This window comes from Peromyscus maniculatus, chromosome 3, assembly GCF_049852395.1.
Source record: "Peromyscus maniculatus bairdii isolate BWxNUB_F1_BW_parent chromosome 3, HU_Pman_BW_mat_3.1, whole genome shotgun sequence".
NCBI lineage: Eukaryota > Metazoa > Chordata > Mammalia > Rodentia > Cricetidae > Peromyscus > Peromyscus maniculatus.
The window spans coordinates 104,794,779-104,813,580 of record NC_134854.1 but is presented as its reverse complement, the minus strand read 5'-3'; the positions used below and the strand labels follow the sequence as shown (position 1 = coordinate 104,813,580).

The following is an 18,802-nucleotide window of genomic DNA, read 5'->3' as shown; positions in this document are numbered from 1 at the left end:
TCCATAGCAAGACACAATCTCAAACATTTTTTTTAAATGGGGGGCAGGGGAGAAAGGAAAAGAAAACACCCGTGGGCGTGTGTTGCGAACGCATATGGTAGGACCCGAGGAAGAGGAAACACTTACCTGGAATCTCCATCTTCAACTTGAACTAGCTGGAACCATCTCAAGCAGAGATGGGGACAAGAAGAGGAACTCCCAGGTGAGGCTGGCAAAGCTGGAGGGCTTCGGTCCTTACGGCCAGGCCCTAGACCGTGTCCTCCTTGGCTCCCAGATTTGAATGTGCTGCCGATTGTGACCCTTCTCCTCAAAAGGTCATCAGTGGGGGAGAGCCACCTGTGCAGACCTCGAAAGGTACAAGCCAGGCCTTCACCAACTTGCCTGTTTCTCATTCGTTGACTTATTCTTGGGCGAGTTCAAAAGGATTTATTCTGTTTGGTGAGAGGCAGAGTTACTTCCCCTCGTGAAGCTCACCCTCCTGGGCACACCTGCAAGCCAGTCCCTCTGCAGGGGACTGCCTTTCTAGGCCAGGTCCCAAGGCTCCCTGCAGTGAAGTATACTCTGCTTTGCTTGGGGCTTCATGGTAGGTGCATCCTCCCTCTGCCACTCGGAACAGGGAGGGGTCTGAGGAAGGTAGAAGTGATAGTGTGTTCTCTAGGAACATACATAAAACGCACCATTGCCAAAATACTCGCCCCCCCTCGCCCCCGCGCGCTCTGTGACCAGGAAGGCGAAAGGAATGGCTGAAAATGATAGGTGGAAAAGGTAGAAGAGGTCTCTTACATAGTATTAGTGTCCTGGGCTTCTAACCACTACCCTCGTCGCCCATCGCCTCCCCCCCCCCAACCCCCGCAGGCTCCCGAGATCACTGGGGAGGAGGGCCTACTTTTATCTACTTTTATGTTTTGTCCAGATGCCCAAATATCCTGATTCCCAGGAGAGAAAAGACCCCTTCACCCTGCCCCAGGCGCCAGGCTGCCTGCCCATCTGCTGGGAGAAAGGAGGGGCGCCTTTCCCAGGGGGATCCTGGCGAAGCAACTAGAACAGTCGTCCCAAGGAGGTCTGTCTATACTTGCTAGGCACTTCGCTTCACGCGGGAAAGCCAAGCCGCAGGGTGGAGCAGAGCCCGGAGGTGGGCAGGGGTGAGGGTCCAGGCTTGGCAGAGCAGGGCGGGGTCTTCTGGCCGGGACGTGTCCAAGGCAAGCAGAGCAGCTCCTCCGTGCCCACCCGCTGCCCCCCTCCCCGGGCCCAGTCTCACCGGCTCGGAGGCGCCAGGGCCCCCCCCAGGGCCGGGGCGGGCTGGGGAAGGTAATGTAATTCCGGCCCAGCTAACCCGATTATGGCGGCCTGCACCAGGCAGGGTGGCGGCGGGGGCGTGTCTTCGGCTTAGGGGCCCGCCCGGCAGGGGTCCCATCCGAGGGAGGGACACCGAGGTCACACACTCTCTGCTCCTGGGTCCTCGCCCAGAGGTCACAAGGTCACCGAGCCTCTTCATCCTTCCCCCACTCTCTTGGCTGGCACGCTCCGGGCGCAATTTTCTGGGGCTTGGGTGGGGTGAAGTGTCTGTAGGATCCGGAGCTGGGAGCCTCCCAAGGCCTCAGCGAGTCCCCAGTGTCGCCCTTTCGCCTTAGAGAAGGGAGCAGAGTGTGTGAGGATAGCTTTCCGAGATGCAAAATAGAGGAGTGGAATCCCGCGCTGGAGGCCCGGGTTGGTCCGTTTGCGACCCGGGTCCGATTTACAGCAATTTCGGAACATCGAAATTGTAAGAAACTGGGCACCAATTCCTGGCCGGTCAGGACCAGGGTGGGGAGTGCTACAGGAAAAGCCAGAGGGTGTGCCACAACCCCAAGCTCAGATGTTCGTTCCCTGCCCCAGCCCACCGAACGCGCCCTGTCACCGTCTGCTTCCCACACCTGGCCTCTTCCTGGGACTCCAGGTCGCGGATCGCCGTCCCCCAGCCGCTTCTTACACAGCCAGGAAGCCACAACGAGATTTGGTCTCAGAGGGCATTTGGGTAGGGGCCACAACGAATCCAGGAGCTGGCCAGCGGCACCCATCGGGAGGCGAAGAGTGGGGGCCGGGGACAGAGCACCTGCCGAGGAAGCCGGGAGGTCGAGGCAGCCCGAAGGCGGAGGCCCGGGAGGATGCGGGCGCACGAGCATCCCGGCTGAGTCAGCGGCCCCTCCCGCGCACCGCGCCTTCCTGACACCCGCGCCCTCCTCTGCCTGCGCCTGGCACATCCAGCCATCCCTTTCCCTTTAACAGCAGGGCCCCGCCCCTGCCCTCCCTCAGCCCCCTCTGCCCACCCGAGGCCGATCTGTCAGTCACTGCCCCTGCCTGAGCTGGCCACCCCTCTCCACACCGGACTCGGGCAGCGGCCTGGGCAGCCTAGCGTCCACCTGCGCTCCCGGGACCCCCGCCGGCCACGCTCCTCCGGGATGCGAGTCCCTGCGCGGACGCCCGGGAGGGGCGGGCACGCGCGCGGCTGCGCCCGGTGCACAGGGATGCTGCTGTCCCGGGGGCCCCTTCGCCCGGCCGTGGCCAGTCCCGCGGGCCCCTGAAGCCGCAGCCCGGAGCCGGCAGAGACATCCTTCCCAGCCATCCAACCTCCCGGTCCTCTCCGGCTTGGACCCATGGAGCCAGCGGTGTTGGCTCCGCACCACCTTCCGCACCACGAACCCATCAGCTTCGGCATTGATCAAATCCTGAGCGTCCCCGAACCCCCGGGGGGCGGTCTGGGCCAGGGGCAGGCGGGCCAGAGCCACGGGGAGAGTGCGGCGTTCTCGGGTGGATTCCACGGAGCCTCGGGCTACGCTCCAGCCGGCTCATTGGCCCCCTTGCCCAGAGGCTCGGGAGTGGGCCCGGGCGGCGTGATCCGCGTCCCCGCGCACCGCCCGCTGCCGGTGCCGCCGCCCTCGGGTGCGGCCCCCGCGGTGCCCGGACCCTCGGGTTTGGGCGGCGCTGGGGGCCTAGCGGGACTCACCTTTCCCTGGATGGACAGCGGCCGCCGCTTTGCAAAGGACAGGCTCACGGGTGAGATTGCCCAACCCCTCCGCGTCTTTCCCCCGTAGACCCCGTTTCTTCGCCTCTTAGCTTTCTGTTCCAACTCCGTTACCCCTTTCTCCCTCCCCTCTGTTCATCCCCGTGGACCCTCCGTGACCCCACATTTCTTGGTCCCACAGAGGAGAGGCAGCAAGGAGAGAGCTGCTGTCGTCGGGTGCATGCGCCCTTCCTCTGCAGCCCTACCGTGCCCACGCGAGGAGGGGCAGGGTGAAGTTTGGGAGGGACCCGATTCTCCCTAGGCCCCTTCTTGAACGAGGCCTCAGTGGATGCGGGGCCCGGTAAGGACTGAGGGCTCTCAGTTCTCAGTGTCACCTCGGGCCACCCCCAAACTTTGCCTTGCTCTTCTGCCCCGTAGCTGCGCTCTCGCCCTTCTCTGGGACACGTCGCATAGGCCACCCCTATCAAAACCGGACCCCCCCGAAGCGCAAGAAGCCGCGCACCTCCTTTTCCCGCTCGCAGGTGCTGGAGCTGGAGCGCCGCTTCCTGCGCCAGAAGTACCTGGCCTCGGCAGAGAGGGCGGCGCTGGCCAAGGCCCTGCGCATGACGGACGCGCAGGTCAAGACCTGGTTCCAGAATCGGCGCACCAAGTGGCGGTGAGGCGCGGGGCGCGGGCGGGCCGAGTGGCGGGGAAGGGCCGCGCCGTCCGCTGACCCCGGCTCTCCGCCCGCCCAGGCGCCAGACGGCGGAGGAGCGCGAGGCGGAGCGGCACCGCGCGGGCCGCCTGCTGCTGCACCTGCAGCAGGACGCGCTGCCCCGGCCACTGCGGCCGCCGCTGCCCCCGGACCCGCTCTGCCTGCACAACTCTTCGCTCTTCGCGCTGCAGAATCTGCAGCCCTGGGCCGAGGACAACAAGGTGGCTTCGGTGTCCGGACTCGCCTCGGTGGTGTGAGCGACCCCTACCCGAGGAACGCCACCGTGGCCGGCCGTATGCCGTGCAGCTAGCGGTGCGTGCAGAGCAGAAGACCTGCGACTGTCCTCTGACTCCCGTCGGCCACCAGCGGCCCCTGGTCCGCACTCTGACTCTGCCCTTCACGGCATTTTCGGACCCGCTGGAACCTGGGTCTCGAGAGCAACCTGCAGGATGTAGTGAATGGGAAGGATGCGGCAAGGCACTTGCGATTCTGCCCGGAGTGGCCTCAGAGCTCAGGTCCCACTGGGAAGGGGCCACTGAGCTGGTGTGAAGGAAGATATTAAGGACATCGGGTAATGGAAGAGGTGTTGGTTCCCGCGAGTGTGGCTGTGACAGGGACCGGCTTGTCCACCTCATCCCCTCAACGGTAAAACAATCGCTAAGGATTCTTTCTTGACTCAGTCTCACGTTGTCATGTGTCTAACCTGCAGGCCACTCCCCCCATAGAGTCACAATGCACCTTTGCTGTAGGTAAGATGGATACTTATATACTCAAAGGATAAAAATCTAGGAAGAGTATCTGGCTCGGATGCCACACACGGTCAGAGAACCGGGAGGAGAGGCCAGTGGACAGTTCATGGGCCCAGTGTTAGAGTGAGCAAGATATGCTTTGGGACTGGCAAACCTAAGAAGAATCAAAGACTACGTCAAGACTGCAGATGTGGAGGCCAGAAGTCAGTGGTGCTGCAAACAGGGAGGAGAAACTGGGGACCTGTAGCAAGATTAACTGTAGGCAAAACTAATATTAGATCTAGAGAGAAAAAATTCCCGACGCCTGCCTTTGGGGGAGCTCACTGACAACACAGGGGTGGACCGGTGGGGCCCAGATCTCCAGGGAAGGGAACTCTGGGGAGCTCCACCGATTAAGCCTTTCTTTCCACCGTATTCCACAAATACGTTTACAATGTGCAGGATGGTGGTGGATTCAGAAACTGATAGACTAAGGGTGGAGGGAAGGAGTACCCAGACAGAAAGAAGAAAAACATGACACCTTTTAGTTAGAAAGGCTTTAAGGAGATGACTTAGCAGATTAAGAAGACACTTGCAGCTAATACTGACAATCTGAGTTTGAGCCCTAGGAACAACTTGGTGGAAGGACCAATTTCTACAAATTGTCCTCTGCCCACTGTATTGTGTTATGGCATGTTCATGCATGCACACGCGTGTGCATACACACATGTGCACTAAATATAATGAAAAATCAGAAAGACTTCAGGCTGTAGGTGAGTCAGAGGCTACCGTAGAAGGCTTTTGGATAGTCAGCTGAGTTGAAAGATGGTTGCAAAGCTTTCTGGTTTAAAGGGAGTATTTTGTCTCATTCCAGTGTTGCCTCTTGTTTCTGGCAGAGGCTGGAACACTGTGCTAAGGACAGGGGTGGCCAGACCACTCCTGTTCTGTGCCGGTGACAGCTATGGCAGGCAGCATAAAGGCTGGGCCTGAGGTGGGAGGAGGGAGGAGGCTTGCGGAAGTCAGCCTCCTTCGGAAGTGTCATCTCTAACTCGCAGAGGTGTGTGGCACCGCAGAACCAAGATCAGACTTGGCATCCTAGGGAGATCTTTTATAGTCCCAAGGAGAGTGCAAGGTTGTCTGGGGCAACATCGGTGGAGTGAGCAGCATTTGCCCCTTTGCCGGTGGACAAAGGAGAAAGAAAGGTCTGCCTCCTTCCTCACTGTGGCTCCCTCCGGTTCCCTTCTCTCCCACCCTGTCTTGGCTCTTGGGTTCCAGGAGTGTATTGGACCCTGCACTGTGGGTTTCTAAGACTGGCCCACTGCCTTGGTGCTGTGTGGTGAGGCTGGCTCCATTCCTTAGGCAGCCGCTCACTGCAGAACACAGCCATCCCTGTACTCCTGGGCCGAGGAAGAGTCAGTCTGGGCTGATGTTGGCTGGGCCGCTCCTTCCCTCAGCTGGTTCAGGAAGTCTCTGCTCTCACTGGGGGGCAAGTTGCTCAGGAAGTATGGAGGGGCTAGCTCCACCAGCCTGTTGGAGGAAGTCAGAATGAGATCATCCACGTCTCTCCTCCGCCCCTCTTCTCCTGTTACCACACACCTTCTTCGTAAGTCCCACCCCCCAGTGTTAGGCTTGGTCCCTGTCCCTGGGGGAGCAAGGGTATTAGGCGTGAGGGTCAGGAGACTCACATTTCAGGTTGGATCTCAGAGACGATGCACAGGCAGTTGTCTTTGGATATGGAGAAGCTATGGTAGAGCACCCAGGCCGGTGGCTGAGCCGGAGCCCTGCGGTTTCGGTAGCTGCAGCATGGAGACAGCTGGGCTACGTGTTTATGGGTGAGAAGCAGGTAGTTTCCAGTGCCATCTGTGTCTCGGGCCACCTCATGGAAACACAAATATGTGAAAGGAATAAGTAACAGAGCATAGGGGAAAGGGAGAAAGAAAAAAGGAAAGGAGGCCAGTACTGGGTGTGGCAGCACACATCTGCAATCCCAGCATTAGGGAGGCAGAGGCAGAAGGAGCATGCGTTTGAGGCCAGCCTGAGCTACACAGAAAGTCCAAAGCCAGCCTGTCTGTCTCAGCATTGCCTTTAAGAAGAGAGAAGAGCTGCACTTTTAATCCCAGCACTTGGGAGGCAGAGGCAGGTGGTTCTCCATGAGTTTGAGGCCAGTCTGTCTGTTCCAAGATAGCCAGGGCTGTATAGAAAAAAAACCCTGTCTTGAAAACAAAAACACACAAAAAAACCAAAACCCAAAACAAAACAAACAAAAAACCCAACCCCCCCCCCAAATAAAGGGGGGGAAAGGAAGAAAAGAGGAGAAAAAAATAAGAGAGTGTGAACAGATTAAGAGTATTGTAGAGCCTCAAAGCGACGCCTAGCTGTGGCCTGGCCCTCACTTCACCGCATGGCATTTTCCATGGCTCCTTGTCCTCCAAACCCTCAGACTCTTGGTTCTAAGAAATTGTGTGTGTTTATGGGAGTATATGTGTGTTAATCTTCAGGTGTCAGTCTTGGGTGTCAGTCCTCAGGTGCCGTCCATGCTTTTGGGGGACAGAACCTAGAAAGTGCCCATAGGCTATGCTGACTGCTAGACAGCTCCAGGGCCCAGTGTCTCAGCCTCCCCAGTGCCAGAACCGCAAGTGAACCCACAGTTCTGGGGGTCAAAGTCCGTCCTTGAGATTGGAGCGAGGTGCTTTACCTGTTCAGCTTTTCTCCTGGACCCCTCCCCCCACACCTTTTGATTCCCTTTCCCCTAAAATTTAAAAAATAATAATTTATTTATTTTATTTTATGTGTATGAGTGTTGTGCTTGCAGGTATGTATGCACACCATGTGCCTACCCCTAAAGGTCAGAAAAGTGTCGAATTCTCTGGAATTTGAATTAAGGATGGTTGGAAGCCACCTGTGGGTGCTAAGATCTGAACCTGGACCCCTGGGACCTCTGAGAGCGCAAAGAGCCCTTAACTGCTAAGCCAACCTTCCAGCTGTACTCGCCCCCCCCCTCCCCACACACCCCTTTTGGAGACAGAATCTCACTATGTATCCCTAGCTGTCCTAGAACTTACTATGTAGACCAGGCTGTCCTCAAACTTACCGAGCTCTACCTGCCTCTGGAGTGCTGGGATTAAAGATGTGCACCACCACCCCAGGCAAAATGCCTTTTCATTCTATCACGCTCAGCCCCCTCCCCAACCTTGAGGAAGAATCCGGACAGCAGTGCTTTTTGAAGGTCTCTGCGATTCTGCTCAGAGCCAAAGGCTGGCTGGGACAGGGGAAGCTCAATCCGTTGCATGAGTTCCACTAGCTCTTCTCGGAGTTTGCGGGCTTGGCACAAAGCTGCCCAGTTTAGACCCCGAGCCTGACACCAACTCTCATCCGCTCCACCTAAGAGAAGAAAGGAAACAGCTATAATTAAGTCCTTGAGACTGGCACAAAGAACGACCCCCGGCCAGGGGCCGCCTCTTCCTGCACACAGAGGTCTGTGGGCTGATTGGGCATTTCCTGGGAGTCTCTGAGGGTGCAGAGTGAGCCACTTACTTTGTACAAAGGCTTCATAAATCTGGATCAGAGAGCTGTGATCACCATCTGCATGCTCCAGGGCCCGACGCAAGGCAGCTTCTTCTGCACACAGTGGAGGACGGGTGAACCCCGGAGCGGCTGGAGGCAGGGGGACAGGAAGGTGGTTTGGGAGGAGTCGGGAAGGACAGTAGCACTTAGTAATCCTCTGGGAGCTTCATTTAAAAGACAATAGATTCTGGGTGCTCTGCACTTCCTTACACTTTGCAGGCAAATGCAGCCAGCCCTCCAGGGCCAGGCTCTGCACATGTGGATTCAACCAACTGCCCCGACTGCAAGTATTCAGAGAACACTGCATCTATAGAGAGTCTGCAGATAATCCTCTGCTGTTATGTCTTAAATAATAATATAGGGTACCATTGATATAATATCTGCACACAGTACAGGGTCCTGTAAGTGATCTGGAGGTTATGCAATATGTTGGAGAATATGCACAGGTTATGTTCAAGCACTACAGGATTTTATCCTGAGAGACTGAAGCACCACAGATGGTCCCGGAAGCCATCTCCCATAAATACTGATGGCTGGAAATGAAAGTTTTTGCCCTTAAGGAAATTAGAATCTGGTAGGAGAAAGGCTGGGCATATGACTCAGGGGGTACTTGCTGTCTGAAAATCAAGACTTGAGTCTGAATCCCCACCACCCACATAAAAAACAAAACAACAACGAAGAACAGTATTGCTACCTATGCTGGGAACCCCAGAAGCCGAGAGGCAGAGACAGGCAGGTCCTGGGAGCTTGCTGGCCAGTCAGTCTAGCAGAAAAGATGAGCTCTTTCCTCTGGCTTTTCGTGCAAGCACACTGATGCATGCACCCTCGCCCCCCCCCCCCAAGTCTGGTGGGAGAGCCCAACAAGGAAGTGGACAAGTAAGAAAAATAAGTGTCCCTGGCATTCTGGAAGCAAGGCGAAGGTGAGCTGATCCGGGCTCTGGTGGAGGAGCCGAGGGTGAGTGGGAGAAAAGCATGGGCCCCTTGGGTCAGTGCCCGAGGTGTGGGTGGAGAACGGACAGTGGACCATTTGAGGCTACGGGCCCAGCATGACACAAAGGTTAATGGCATGGCTTATCTGGAGCACTAGAAGCCATCTGGTTTGGGTGGGATGGGTGACGTGTAGCAGAATGGCAAGGAGAGCTGGAGTGGTCTGCAGAGTCAGGGTAAGAGGCTGACTGTGTGATGCCAAAGGCTTTGCATAGTCCAGGAGGGAGAAAAACTGCTGAGGAAGAATGGTAAGAAAGAAAGTCCAAGTGCTGGTCCTCCAGGCTGGTTAGGAGACCATGCATGGAATCCAGCTGAGTCGGGAGGAGGACCCCACACTGCCATTGGCTGTGATTATGCAGAGAGCAGATAACTCTGAAAAAGCACATGTAGGAGCTAAAAGAGAGAACTCTAGAGACAGATGAGCACAGGATGAGACCAGGAGAGTGGTGGGGTCACTGGAAACAGGAAAAGCCTGGTGGTGTACTAAGAGGGGCAGGTGAGTAGAGTGCTTGAGTTCAGTTCTGAGCTGAGGCACTGTGGACTAGTCTAGTAGAAATCCTTATAGGGAAGCCAGGAATTGTGGCACATGCCTGGAATCCTACTACCTGGGAGCCTGTGGCAGGAGGATTGCTGCAAGTTTCAGATGAGCATGGGATATACAGGGGATTTCAGGCCAGCATGGGCTACGGAGTAAAACCCTGCCTTAAAAAAAATAAAATTGGGGCTGGAGAGATGGCTCAGAGGTTAAGAGCACTGACTATTCTTCCAGAGATCCTGAGTTCAATCCCAGCAACCACATGGTGGCTCACAACCATCTATAATGAGATCTGGTGCCCTCTTCTGGCCTGCGGGCAAAACAGGCAGATAGAACACTATACATAACAAATAAATAAAAACCTTAAAAAATTTACACACACACACACACACACACACACACACACACACACACACACCTGCAAACCTGGCCTCCTGAGTTTGATCCCCGGAACCCACACATAGGTGGAAGCAAAGAATCAATTCTACAATCTTGTCCCCGATCGCATGAGCTATGGCACATCCCTGGCACCCCTCGTACATGATGCACAATAATAATACTTTTTAAAAGAGGAGGAACATGGGGCTGAGAGATGGCTTAGCAGTTGAGCGCACTGGCTACTCTTGCAGGGGAGCTGGGTTTGGTTCCCAGCACCCACAATCACCTAAAACTCCAGCTGGGGTGGGGAGATCAGATGCTCTCTGATGGCATCTGCAGGTGCTGCATGATGTGACAGTACAGACAGCCCTGCAGGGACACACACAGAAATAAAATCTTGCGCGGGGCGGGGTGGGGTGAGGGGGTATTCTTCAGGAGTTGGATGTCTATCCTCTCTTTTTTCACTTTTCCCTGTATCCCTCATTCTTCCTCTTCCTCCTTACCTTTTTGCCTCCCCATCTCCTCTTTCCTAAGAACTAAAAGAATGGTCCTGGGTGGGTGGGGGGGTGGGTGGGGGGAGCCAGGAGCAGTGGCACAGATCTTTTATCCCAGCACTCGGGAGGCACAGGCACGCAGATCTCTGTGAGTTAGAGGCCAGCCTGGTCTACAGAGTGAGACCCTGTCTGTCTGTTTAACAGAGAGGTGCAAAGTATAGTTTGGGATTTTCAAGGACAGAGGCAGCGCTGTGGACTGTGGGTGTGGATGGACTTGCTCAGAGTTCTGGGAATGAGAAGACACACAAGTCAGAGGTTCGAACCCTGAAGGGACTTTACAGTGGAAAAGCAGAGGATGAGAATCCCAAGGAAGAGATGAAGACAGGACGACCAAAGAGGTGGGATGAAAACCACAGGATGCTGGGCATGGTGGCGCACACCTATAATCCCAACATCTGGGAGGCTGAGCCACAAAGATCTCAAGTTCAAGGCCAGCTTGGGCTACCTAGCAAGATCCTGTGTCAAAAAAAAGGGGGGGATGGCTGGGAAAGGGGGATGGCTGGGGAAGGGGGATTCCTGGGGAGGGGAATGGCTGGGGAAGGAGGATTCCTGGGGAAGGGGGATGGCTGGGGAGGTAGCTTGGTGGTTAAGAACACTTGTTACACAAGCGTGAGGACCTGAGTTCAAATTCCAGGTGAAAAGGCCACCTGATGTGGCCAGACACACCTGTAACCTTAAAAGCAGGGAGTGGAGACAGGGGATCACTTGGGCTTGATGGATGCCTGCCTAGCTCCAGATTCAGGAAGAGATCCAGTCTCAAGAGAATCAGTAGAGGGTGAAGCAGGACACCTGACATCCTCTGGCCTCAGTGCATGCACTTTCATGTACATGTATACACACATGTGTAAGCACTACACACAAACAAAAAACAGAATCTCACCCCCATCCCTCAAAAAAAAAAAAACAAATAAAAATGATATCACAGAGGCATAGGGAGGAGGCAGTTTGAAGCGCAAGTGGTAAACATTCTTGTCAAAAGGTTGTGAATAAATGCTCAAAAGTGTCCGAGTTAAGCATCTGGAACCTCACTAGGAAGCGGTCATTTGGGGGTGGGGGTGGTGGTGGTGGTATGGTTTTGCTGCTGGAATGCAGTGGGTGAGCCATACCCGGGACAGATTTCCATAGGGATTATGTGCGTAGCTGAAGGGGGAGGAGGGCTGAGGAGGACAGTGAGTGGATCTAGTCACAGTGTGGGTGAGATGACGTACCCCGAGAAGGAAGAAGCGTTAGAGAAAACGGCTGTGAGATGATAGGGAGAGATGGGAAAACACCAGGCTCCCTAGGCACTATGAGGGGCGGGAAGATGAGGGGCGGGAAGGCTGAAGCCGCTTAAGGCCCAGTGATTGCAGCTCCACCCTAGTGCAGGGCTGAGCCGCTGCCTAGCACACCGAGGCCCTGGGCAAGACGCTCAGCACAGCCAAACCCCAAAGTCCCTACCAACAAGCGACAGCATTCCTAACCTAAGGCAGAGGAAAAGGAGAAATATACCGGTGAGCATGGCAGCGAGAGTGAGCATTTCATCCACACAGTCAAACTCGCAGGAGGCCAGCAGGGCTTTGGCCAGCTCAGGGGGCAGGGGAAACTCCGACAGAATGATTCCTAGGTCCGACAGGTCCCCGTCATCATCCAGCGCAGCCAGATAGTCTAAGTCTTCCAGGGCCTGCATCAGTGCTTCTGGTGCTGGGTGGGACACAGGGCTCAGACCGCAGCAGGTCTGCGGCTGCCGTCAGAGGTAGCCCCGGGGCAGGATGGGGGCTCACCAGGCCGGTCCAGGAAGTGGCACTCCCCCGGCTCTGCAATCTGTTTCCTCCTTAGTAGCAACACCAGGGAGCTCAGATTCTCCTCGAACACTTTGGGGCGGGGCAGTGGGGGAGCCTCTAGTTCTAGGATGGACTTGGAGTACAGGCGGAGGCAGGATCCTGAGAGGAGGAAGGCCTGGGGAAGTAATTTCTCAGGGCTTGCGCGGGATGATTTTTTTTTTTTGGTCCGAGGCACAGGCTCTTACCTGATGGGAACCCCCTTGCCCGCAGCAGCCTTGCCTCTGCCTGACACTTGCTAATCGGTCTCAACACCTGGGATTCTGCTCGGATCCGAGGACTGTAAACCTGTCATCCAGCCCCCAAACAAGGCCAAGACAGGTCAGAGTGGTCCGTCTCTACCGGAAGCTCCACTCCCCCTCATTTTGCTCACTCACACTGCGAAGTTCCAGTCCCGAGTCAATGACATGCTGGATGGAAGGGAGGGAGAAGGAGAAATCCGCCAGCCAGTGAGTGACCACGACCTTCCGGACACTCATGTCTGTGTCCTCATACACAGCCTGGATGGCTTGACCACAGCCTGGGTGAAGGGGCAGTACCCGTGGTGGAGGCCCTGGGATAGCCAACATCCCCAGCTCCCTGGACAAGGATTCACAGCACAGGGAAATTTCCTAAGGAGAGGGGTGGGGCATTAGGGCAGTTCTTACCTTTTTGGGAGGGAGCACAAGTCTTTTTGATGAAAGCTAAGGCCCTTCACTCATAGAAAAATATACATATTTCTAAAGTGGGGACATTATAATTTCAGCTCGCTGTGCACAAAGCTCTGCTTTATAACGAATTTTAAAAGTGGCAAATTTCTTTATTCTGAAGTCCTTGATCCCCCCACCAAAACTCCAGCAGAGTAAATACAACCATTAACATGTGTTGCCCCATTCCTAGGACAAGAAGGCAGCATAGGAATGCTCCCCACAATCCACTTTTTCATTTTGTTTACCTCCTCACTGGGCAGGTACACCAGCACATCCCCTGGTGCCTCTTCCCGCTGACACAGCTCAAGCACCGCTTGGCAGGCAGCTTCCACTAGGTCAGTAGGGACAGTGTCCCTGTAGACAAGAGTGGGACTTCCACCAGGCTCTCTGGGTACACGCACAATAGGAGAACTGCCCCAGAAAGCTTGGAGTTTGGGTTCAAGGGCTGGGTCCGTAACCACAACCACTCTGCGATCCCCTGGAAGGTTTCTCAGTCTGCTGTCTCGCAGGAGGCCCTGCAGTAAATCTGAGGCCACTGACCGCTCCTGAGCCTCATCCAGGATCAGCACAGTCCAGGCGCCAGGGCCCCTGGTGGAGGCTACTTCCTGCAGAAGCAGCCTGTCCCAGCAGAACCTGTCGACATTGGTAGTGGGCAGGGAGTCAGTGCGGGACACTGAGCAGACCCAAATCCAGGTATTTTCCCCCCAGGTGCCTCGGTTTTGATACTGAAGGTCAGAAAAAGATGTTGTCATGGACTTCCTAAGCCTGTGGACCACCAAGTGTGACCCTACATCTATCTTTGCTGAGGGTGGTTGGTTCACACACTATAACCTGTATCTTGTGGCGAAGGTGAGGTCTGCACTGTGCATGACTCAAGGGCAGTTAAGCTGAGGGTATGGGAGGGTGCTAGACGACTAGGCTTGTTTCCATCAGCAAAGGGAATGAGACTGCAAATGGCCCACCTGAGCATGGTGTTGGGCCCAGTGCAGTCTTCCTGAGGGATGCTGTATCCAATCTCATGACCCAGGGTCAGGTCCATCTCATCAGCCACCCTTGAAGCCAGGCTCATGGCTGCTAGCGGGTAGGGCTGAGTGACAGTAACCTGGCCCAGCTGGAACCCCCTGGCCAGTGCAAACTCTGCACACCACTGAGGAATCTGGAGTGGGGAGAGGGAGGGCCACTGGTCAGGGGACTGGAGGACTTGAGACAGAAGTGCGCAGGAACTACAGCCAATGGAACTGGGATTCCTGAACCTCCACCCCCCCAGGTCGGCCACATCCATCTTCCTTTCTCACTTGCACACCTCTCCCACGTGCCCACTCTTTACCCAGGAAAAGGCACATTAACCCGCCCTTTGTCCGCTCCCAGGTCCTCCTCCACCTGGGTGCTCTTGCCGGAGCCAGGCTCCCCCGACACCAGCACTACTCCCGTGGGGCTGCTCTCCAAGTGCTCCAAGAACAGGAAGCGAGCAGCCCAGATGGGCAAGGCTCTGCGCTGCTCAAGCAGCTCATAGTAGCAGGAGGAGAAGGGGAGCCCATCAAAGGGGTTCACAGCCAGCTCAGACTCCCCAAGACTTGGTTCAGACTCTTCTGCCGGCCCAGAGGCCATGGTGGCTGTCCATAGAACCTACGGAGAGCAGGGCAGCCAGTAAGGCCTCAGATCTGGTGACTGACACCAAATTCCCATCTCGGCTTCATCCCCAACCTCAACCCTCGGAGGATAATGCCTCGGGGTCCATCCTTCCCAGCAGTACTTGCTTGCCAGGAAACAGTGCAGGGTGTTTCTAAGGGGCCATCACAAGCGGACTTTTACCCTGCTTGTAGTTGGGCAGGAAAGATCTTGTGACCAGCAAAGGGGCCCTTGTGAGCGGCAGGAGTTACATGAAGCATAGTAATCTGTGGGAAGGACCCAAGAGGGAGAAAAAGTAAAATTTAGGAAAGAGAGAGCGGGACAGCAGGGCCATAAGGATCCTGGATTCAAACCTGCCAACAGCTCCAAGACGTGTCCGGATGGCAGCCAGTTCTGGACACACCCAGCCAGGCACCACCAACCCAGACCTGCCTGGAGTACAAAGGTAAATTCCGGCCCCACCCTGAGGCTGAGCTCCAACTCCAATCCCCGAGCTTGCTTTTGGGGGTGGAGCCTTTTTGCTCCACCTTGGTTAACTTTGCTTGGAAGCCATGGAAAGCCGGCTCCTGCTACCATACTGAGCATGTATGAACCCAACAGGACTGTGCTTATGAAATGCATTCTGGGACTTGTAGTTTTAGAGTGATAGCCTCCCAATATAGCCAAGCTGGGATCCAGTTGTCTTCAGTTTAGCATGAGATAATTTCAGGCTCATTCTGACCATCCTCACCCATATATTCTTCAACTGAAGAAAAGGAACCCAGAGAGGCAACAGAGACCTTGAGTGAAAACCCTGAATTTAATGTGACATTGGGGGAGCTCCATCCCTCCCTTTTTACCACCCACTCATCCGGCCTGTTGTGAGCTGGGTGAGGGCTGCCCCCAGTCTCCGTCCTGCGGCTCTGGGTACCATCCTGTTCCTTTGGCTCAGTCAGCCTCCTGGGCCTGTCTCTCTCTGAATCTCCTGTGGGACGTGGGGAGAGACAGGGTGTAGGCTTTGTCGGATTAGCTTCCTCAGGCCCTTCTCCACCTTGCTCCTTCCTGCAGTGTCCTCTACCCCCTCACCTTCTTGCATAGTCATACAGTGCCTGCTTGCGCTCCTGCAGGCTCTCCTGACGGGCCCAGGAAGACTTGGCAAATGTTAGGGCTGTGGGCTGAGGGGTCACCAGGCCAGAGCTGGGGAACTGAGGTGATCACAATGTCAGAGGGCTTGCGAAGTCATCATCATTAAACACCCATCGAACGCCTACTTTGCAAGAGAGGCACTGTGCTAGGGTCTCAACATTAGAGAGAGTCAGGGAGAGGGCGCGAAGAGACTGCCCCGACCTACCCTAAGTCTTGGCCTTGACTACTCCTGGCTCTCACCTTTGGGGCAGAGGCTGTGGGCGGGGACTGAGTTCCCTCAGTGACATCTTCAGGCATGAACGCCACAGCCCCCTCAAGCAGATTCGTGATGGTCAAGTCTACACACCCAGTCCTGGCTGGGAAGAGAGGAGCAGAGGTCCATTTCCTGCACACCCTCTCTGTCACACCCCACTTTTTCCTGTGTCTGTCGTCCTGTGGAACTACCCTTCCCATACCCAGGTCTCTCTGGATGACATTCAATGGCACATGGGGTAAAACCTCCTTGACTCTTTGAGCCAGAGTAGTCAGCTGCCCATCAGAAGAAGGGCTGGGAGGAGAGGGGAAAGACGACTGTGCTGTGGAAAAAAACAGAAAGTAGCAGGTGAGCGGAGACTAGGACAGCAGCTGACAAGACAGTAAGTCACACCACCCGAAGAGACGTCTCTGAACACAGAGGCGCACACCTGACTGGGGGCGCACTCTGGGGTGTCTCTGCCGCTTCATGTGTTCGGCTTTGTCTGCCGGAGTGAGCCGCGTCCCTGTCTGGCCCAGTTCCTTGGCCACCAGCTAGGGAGAATCAAAGGTTGTAACTGTAGCCACTCCAGGCCTTCTCCCACCCCCGAAGAGGGATCCCACCTCCACCATGCCCGTGTCCGTCCCCTGAAGAGGGACCCACCTCCACCATGCCTGTGTCCCCCGAAGAGGGACCCACCTCCACCATGCCCGTGTCCGTCCCCTGAAGAGGGACCCACCTCCACCATGCCCGTGTCCCCCAAAGAGGGACCCACCTCCACCATGCCCGTGTCCGTCCCCTGAAGAGGGACCCACCTCCACCCTGCCCCACCTCCACCCTGCCCGTGTTCACCCCCACCTGCTGTACACGGCGTGCAAACTCCTCATTCTCCTCCCCAGGCTGCCGATGAACGGGATGAAGCCACCTGCAGAAAACAGAGCACTACCCTAGTAAGGCACCAGGATGAAGGGTGTCGTCCCTTCCCCATTCACACGGGACTGGAGTGACGAGGGGGGAGGGGGGAGACCAGCGTTGTCTGTGGTGGAACTCGGACATTAACAAGTCCACAGACCGGCAGGGCGGAGGCCACTACTTCCTTGACCTTGAAGTGAGCACCTTCCCAGCCACCAAAAACTGAGGACAGTGAGTACCTTACTTGATACACCGTGAAGGGGACGAAAAGTGACCACAGCAGTTCTGAGACCCAGGAGGCATCTGACACCGTCTGAGGGGAGGGCACGAAGTGAGGCCTAAGCCAGGGTCAGCGGTGGGAAACCTCCCCTCCAAACCCCAGAGATCCCCTGGCCAGCATGCACTCACCACAGAGACCAGGGGTCTCTGCACTTGCAGTGTAAGGGGCTGTACCACATCCTGGATAGAAAACGGCCACGAACTAAGAAAGAGAGAGAGAAAGAGGAGGGGGTCCAGCGTAGCCCAACCAACAACTCATACCCGACTAAAGAAACTGTCCAACTACCTAAGCAGGTAACCAGGGAATTAGGAATTTCAGGGGCAGGACTAAAAGTGGGCAGACAGGAAATGAACTAGGGCAGGTTTACCCAGGAGCTTGACAACCCCCTCAACTGGGGCCAGATACCTGTCCTTACCCACCTGAAACGCAGCAGCCCCTCTCGGCCATTGGTAGCCTCTTCCTCGGGGAAGAGCAGCAGAGGTGTGGGCGGGAGCCTTGTGGAAGCACAGAATTTCTTGAGCGACTCCACCAACTCCACCCGCCTGTCCATCTCCATGAAGCCCCGAGACCAGCACACAAAGCTGGGGGGACTGTTGAGTAGAGGCTGAGGGCAGGGAGGAGAGAAAGGCGAGAAGAATGGGGGGACATGTCAAAAAACAAAAAAGAAGGAAAGGAAAACGGCAACACGCGGGCGGGGTGGTGCTCATGGGGCGAGGGAAAGGGATCGGTGTTCCTCAAGAGAACCCTAAGGGGTCAAGTTGAGCACTGAGCTCGGGCCTCGGGAGGAGCCACCCGGGGGCGCTCTCGGCCTCGCCCCCCACTCACGGTGCTACAGGTGGTGAGCAGATTGACTATGTTGTGGTCAAAGGGGGTGACATGGTTGGAAATGAGGACCCTGACGCGGTGATCCCGGAGTCCGGAGTCCTCCTGCCGGGCCACGAGCCCCAGGACCGCACACATGGTCCGGACCACGAACCTGGAGGGGACACAGGCGGCGGTGACGGGGCGCTCCGGGGCCCGGCCCGGCCCGGCCCAGGGGGCTCCCCAGGCGCCGCCGCCGCAGCCCGCACCTGCGGAGGACGCTGTCCGGCAGGGCGCAGCTGACCAGGAAGACGTGGAGCCCCAGGAAGAGGCGCAGGACCAGGAGGCAGAGGCCGACCGGAGCGTAGAGCAGCAGCGCCAGCAGCAGGAAGCCGTCGCTCGGGAGCCTGCGGCGAGAGGCGACGCGATCAGGCGCCGAAGCCGAGAGGACGCGCTGACCGGTCTCTTCCCTCCGCAGCGCTTACCGGTGCGAGTCAAAGAGCCGCTCCGGCCCCGGAGCTGGGGGAGGAGGTTCCATCGCAGCCGCCTCAGGAGAGCAGGGCCGCCGCCGCCGCCATCTTCGCAGGGCCGCAGGGGCTCCTGGGAAGGCGGAGTCTCCGGGCCTCCGCGGGGAAAGCCAGAACCCGAGGTCCGGAGGCGCCCCGGAAGGGCTAGCGCTCCCAGCATGCCTTGCGGCCCCCCGGGGGGGGGGGAGTTGGTGTGTGGGTGTGTGTGGGTGTGTGCGTGCGCGCGCGCGCGCGTGTGTGCACGCCCAAGAGAGCGCGTCCTGGATGGACTACAATTCCCGACATGTACCGGACCGATACCGGCGTGCCTCGCTTCTCCCAGTCTTCTTGTTGGGCTCCAGGGCACCGC

The 18,802-nt window shown here is 56.7% G+C and overlaps 3 protein-coding genes across 6 annotated transcripts; 1 reads left to right on the top strand and 2 right to left on the bottom strand.

Annotated features, from left to right (window-relative positions):
• Nucleotides 1–2,553: 2,553 nt before the first annotated feature.
• Nucleotides 2,554–4,049, top strand: Tlx2 (T cell leukemia homeobox 2). Its single transcript, XM_076566996.1, has 3 exons — nucleotides 2,554–3,033; nucleotides 3,419–3,656; nucleotides 3,736–4,049. The coding sequence occupies exons 1-3, from the start codon at nucleotides 2,634–2,636 to the stop codon at nucleotides 3,950–3,952; spliced, it is 855 nt and encodes a 284-aa protein (XP_076423111.1). The 5' UTR covers nucleotides 2,554–2,633; the 3' UTR covers nucleotides 3,953–4,049.
• Nucleotides 4,050–4,965: 916 nt separating this feature from the next.
• Nucleotides 4,966–15,327, bottom strand: Dqx1 (DEAQ-box RNA dependent ATPase 1). 2 transcript variants are annotated; one of them, XM_015987822.3, is made up of 13 exons: nucleotides 14,930–15,327; nucleotides 14,760–14,842; nucleotides 14,328–14,573; nucleotides 13,910–14,103; nucleotides 13,193–13,580; nucleotides 12,636–12,869; nucleotides 12,447–12,546; nucleotides 12,202–12,360; nucleotides 11,930–12,121; nucleotides 7,958–8,077; nucleotides 7,614–7,804; nucleotides 6,109–6,299; nucleotides 4,966–5,950 (listed from the first exon to the last, which is right to left on the bottom strand). In XM_015987822.3, exons 1-13 carry the CDS (start codon nucleotides 15,195–15,197, stop codon nucleotides 5,791–5,793), a joined length of 2,526 nt encoding a protein of 841 aa, XP_015843308.3. In that variant the 5' UTR covers nucleotides 15,198–15,327; the 3' UTR covers nucleotides 4,966–5,790. The 2 variants fall into 2 exon arrangements, with proteins under 2 accessions (XP_015843308.3, XP_006994395.3); XM_006994333.4 differs by having other exon boundaries at nucleotides 14,760–15,327.
• A 29-nt stretch (nucleotides 15,328–15,356) lies between these two features.
• On the bottom strand, nucleotides 15,357–18,644 carry Aup1 (AUP1 lipid droplet regulating VLDL assembly factor). 3 transcript variants are annotated; one of them, XM_076566993.1, is made up of 12 exons: nucleotides 18,412–18,644; nucleotides 18,196–18,333; nucleotides 17,951–18,101; nucleotides 17,545–17,729; nucleotides 17,254–17,326; nucleotides 17,085–17,158; nucleotides 16,792–16,858; nucleotides 16,385–16,487; nucleotides 16,157–16,276; nucleotides 15,942–16,057; nucleotides 15,642–15,760; nucleotides 15,357–15,540 (listed from the first exon to the last, which is right to left on the bottom strand). In XM_076566993.1, exons 1-12 carry the CDS (start codon nucleotides 18,462–18,464, stop codon nucleotides 15,504–15,506), a joined length of 1,236 nt encoding a protein of 411 aa, XP_076423108.1. In that variant the 5' UTR covers nucleotides 18,465–18,644; the 3' UTR covers nucleotides 15,357–15,503. The 3 variants fall into 3 exon arrangements, with proteins under 3 accessions (XP_076423108.1, XP_076423110.1, XP_076423109.1); XM_076566995.1 differs by lacking the exon at nucleotides 15,357–15,540 and having other exon boundaries at nucleotides 15,686–15,822; XM_076566994.1 differs by lacking the exons at nucleotides 15,357–15,540; nucleotides 15,642–15,760 and adding an exon at nucleotides 15,789–15,822 and having other exon boundaries at nucleotides 15,907–16,057.
• Between the last annotated feature and the right edge of the window lie 158 nt (nucleotides 18,645–18,802).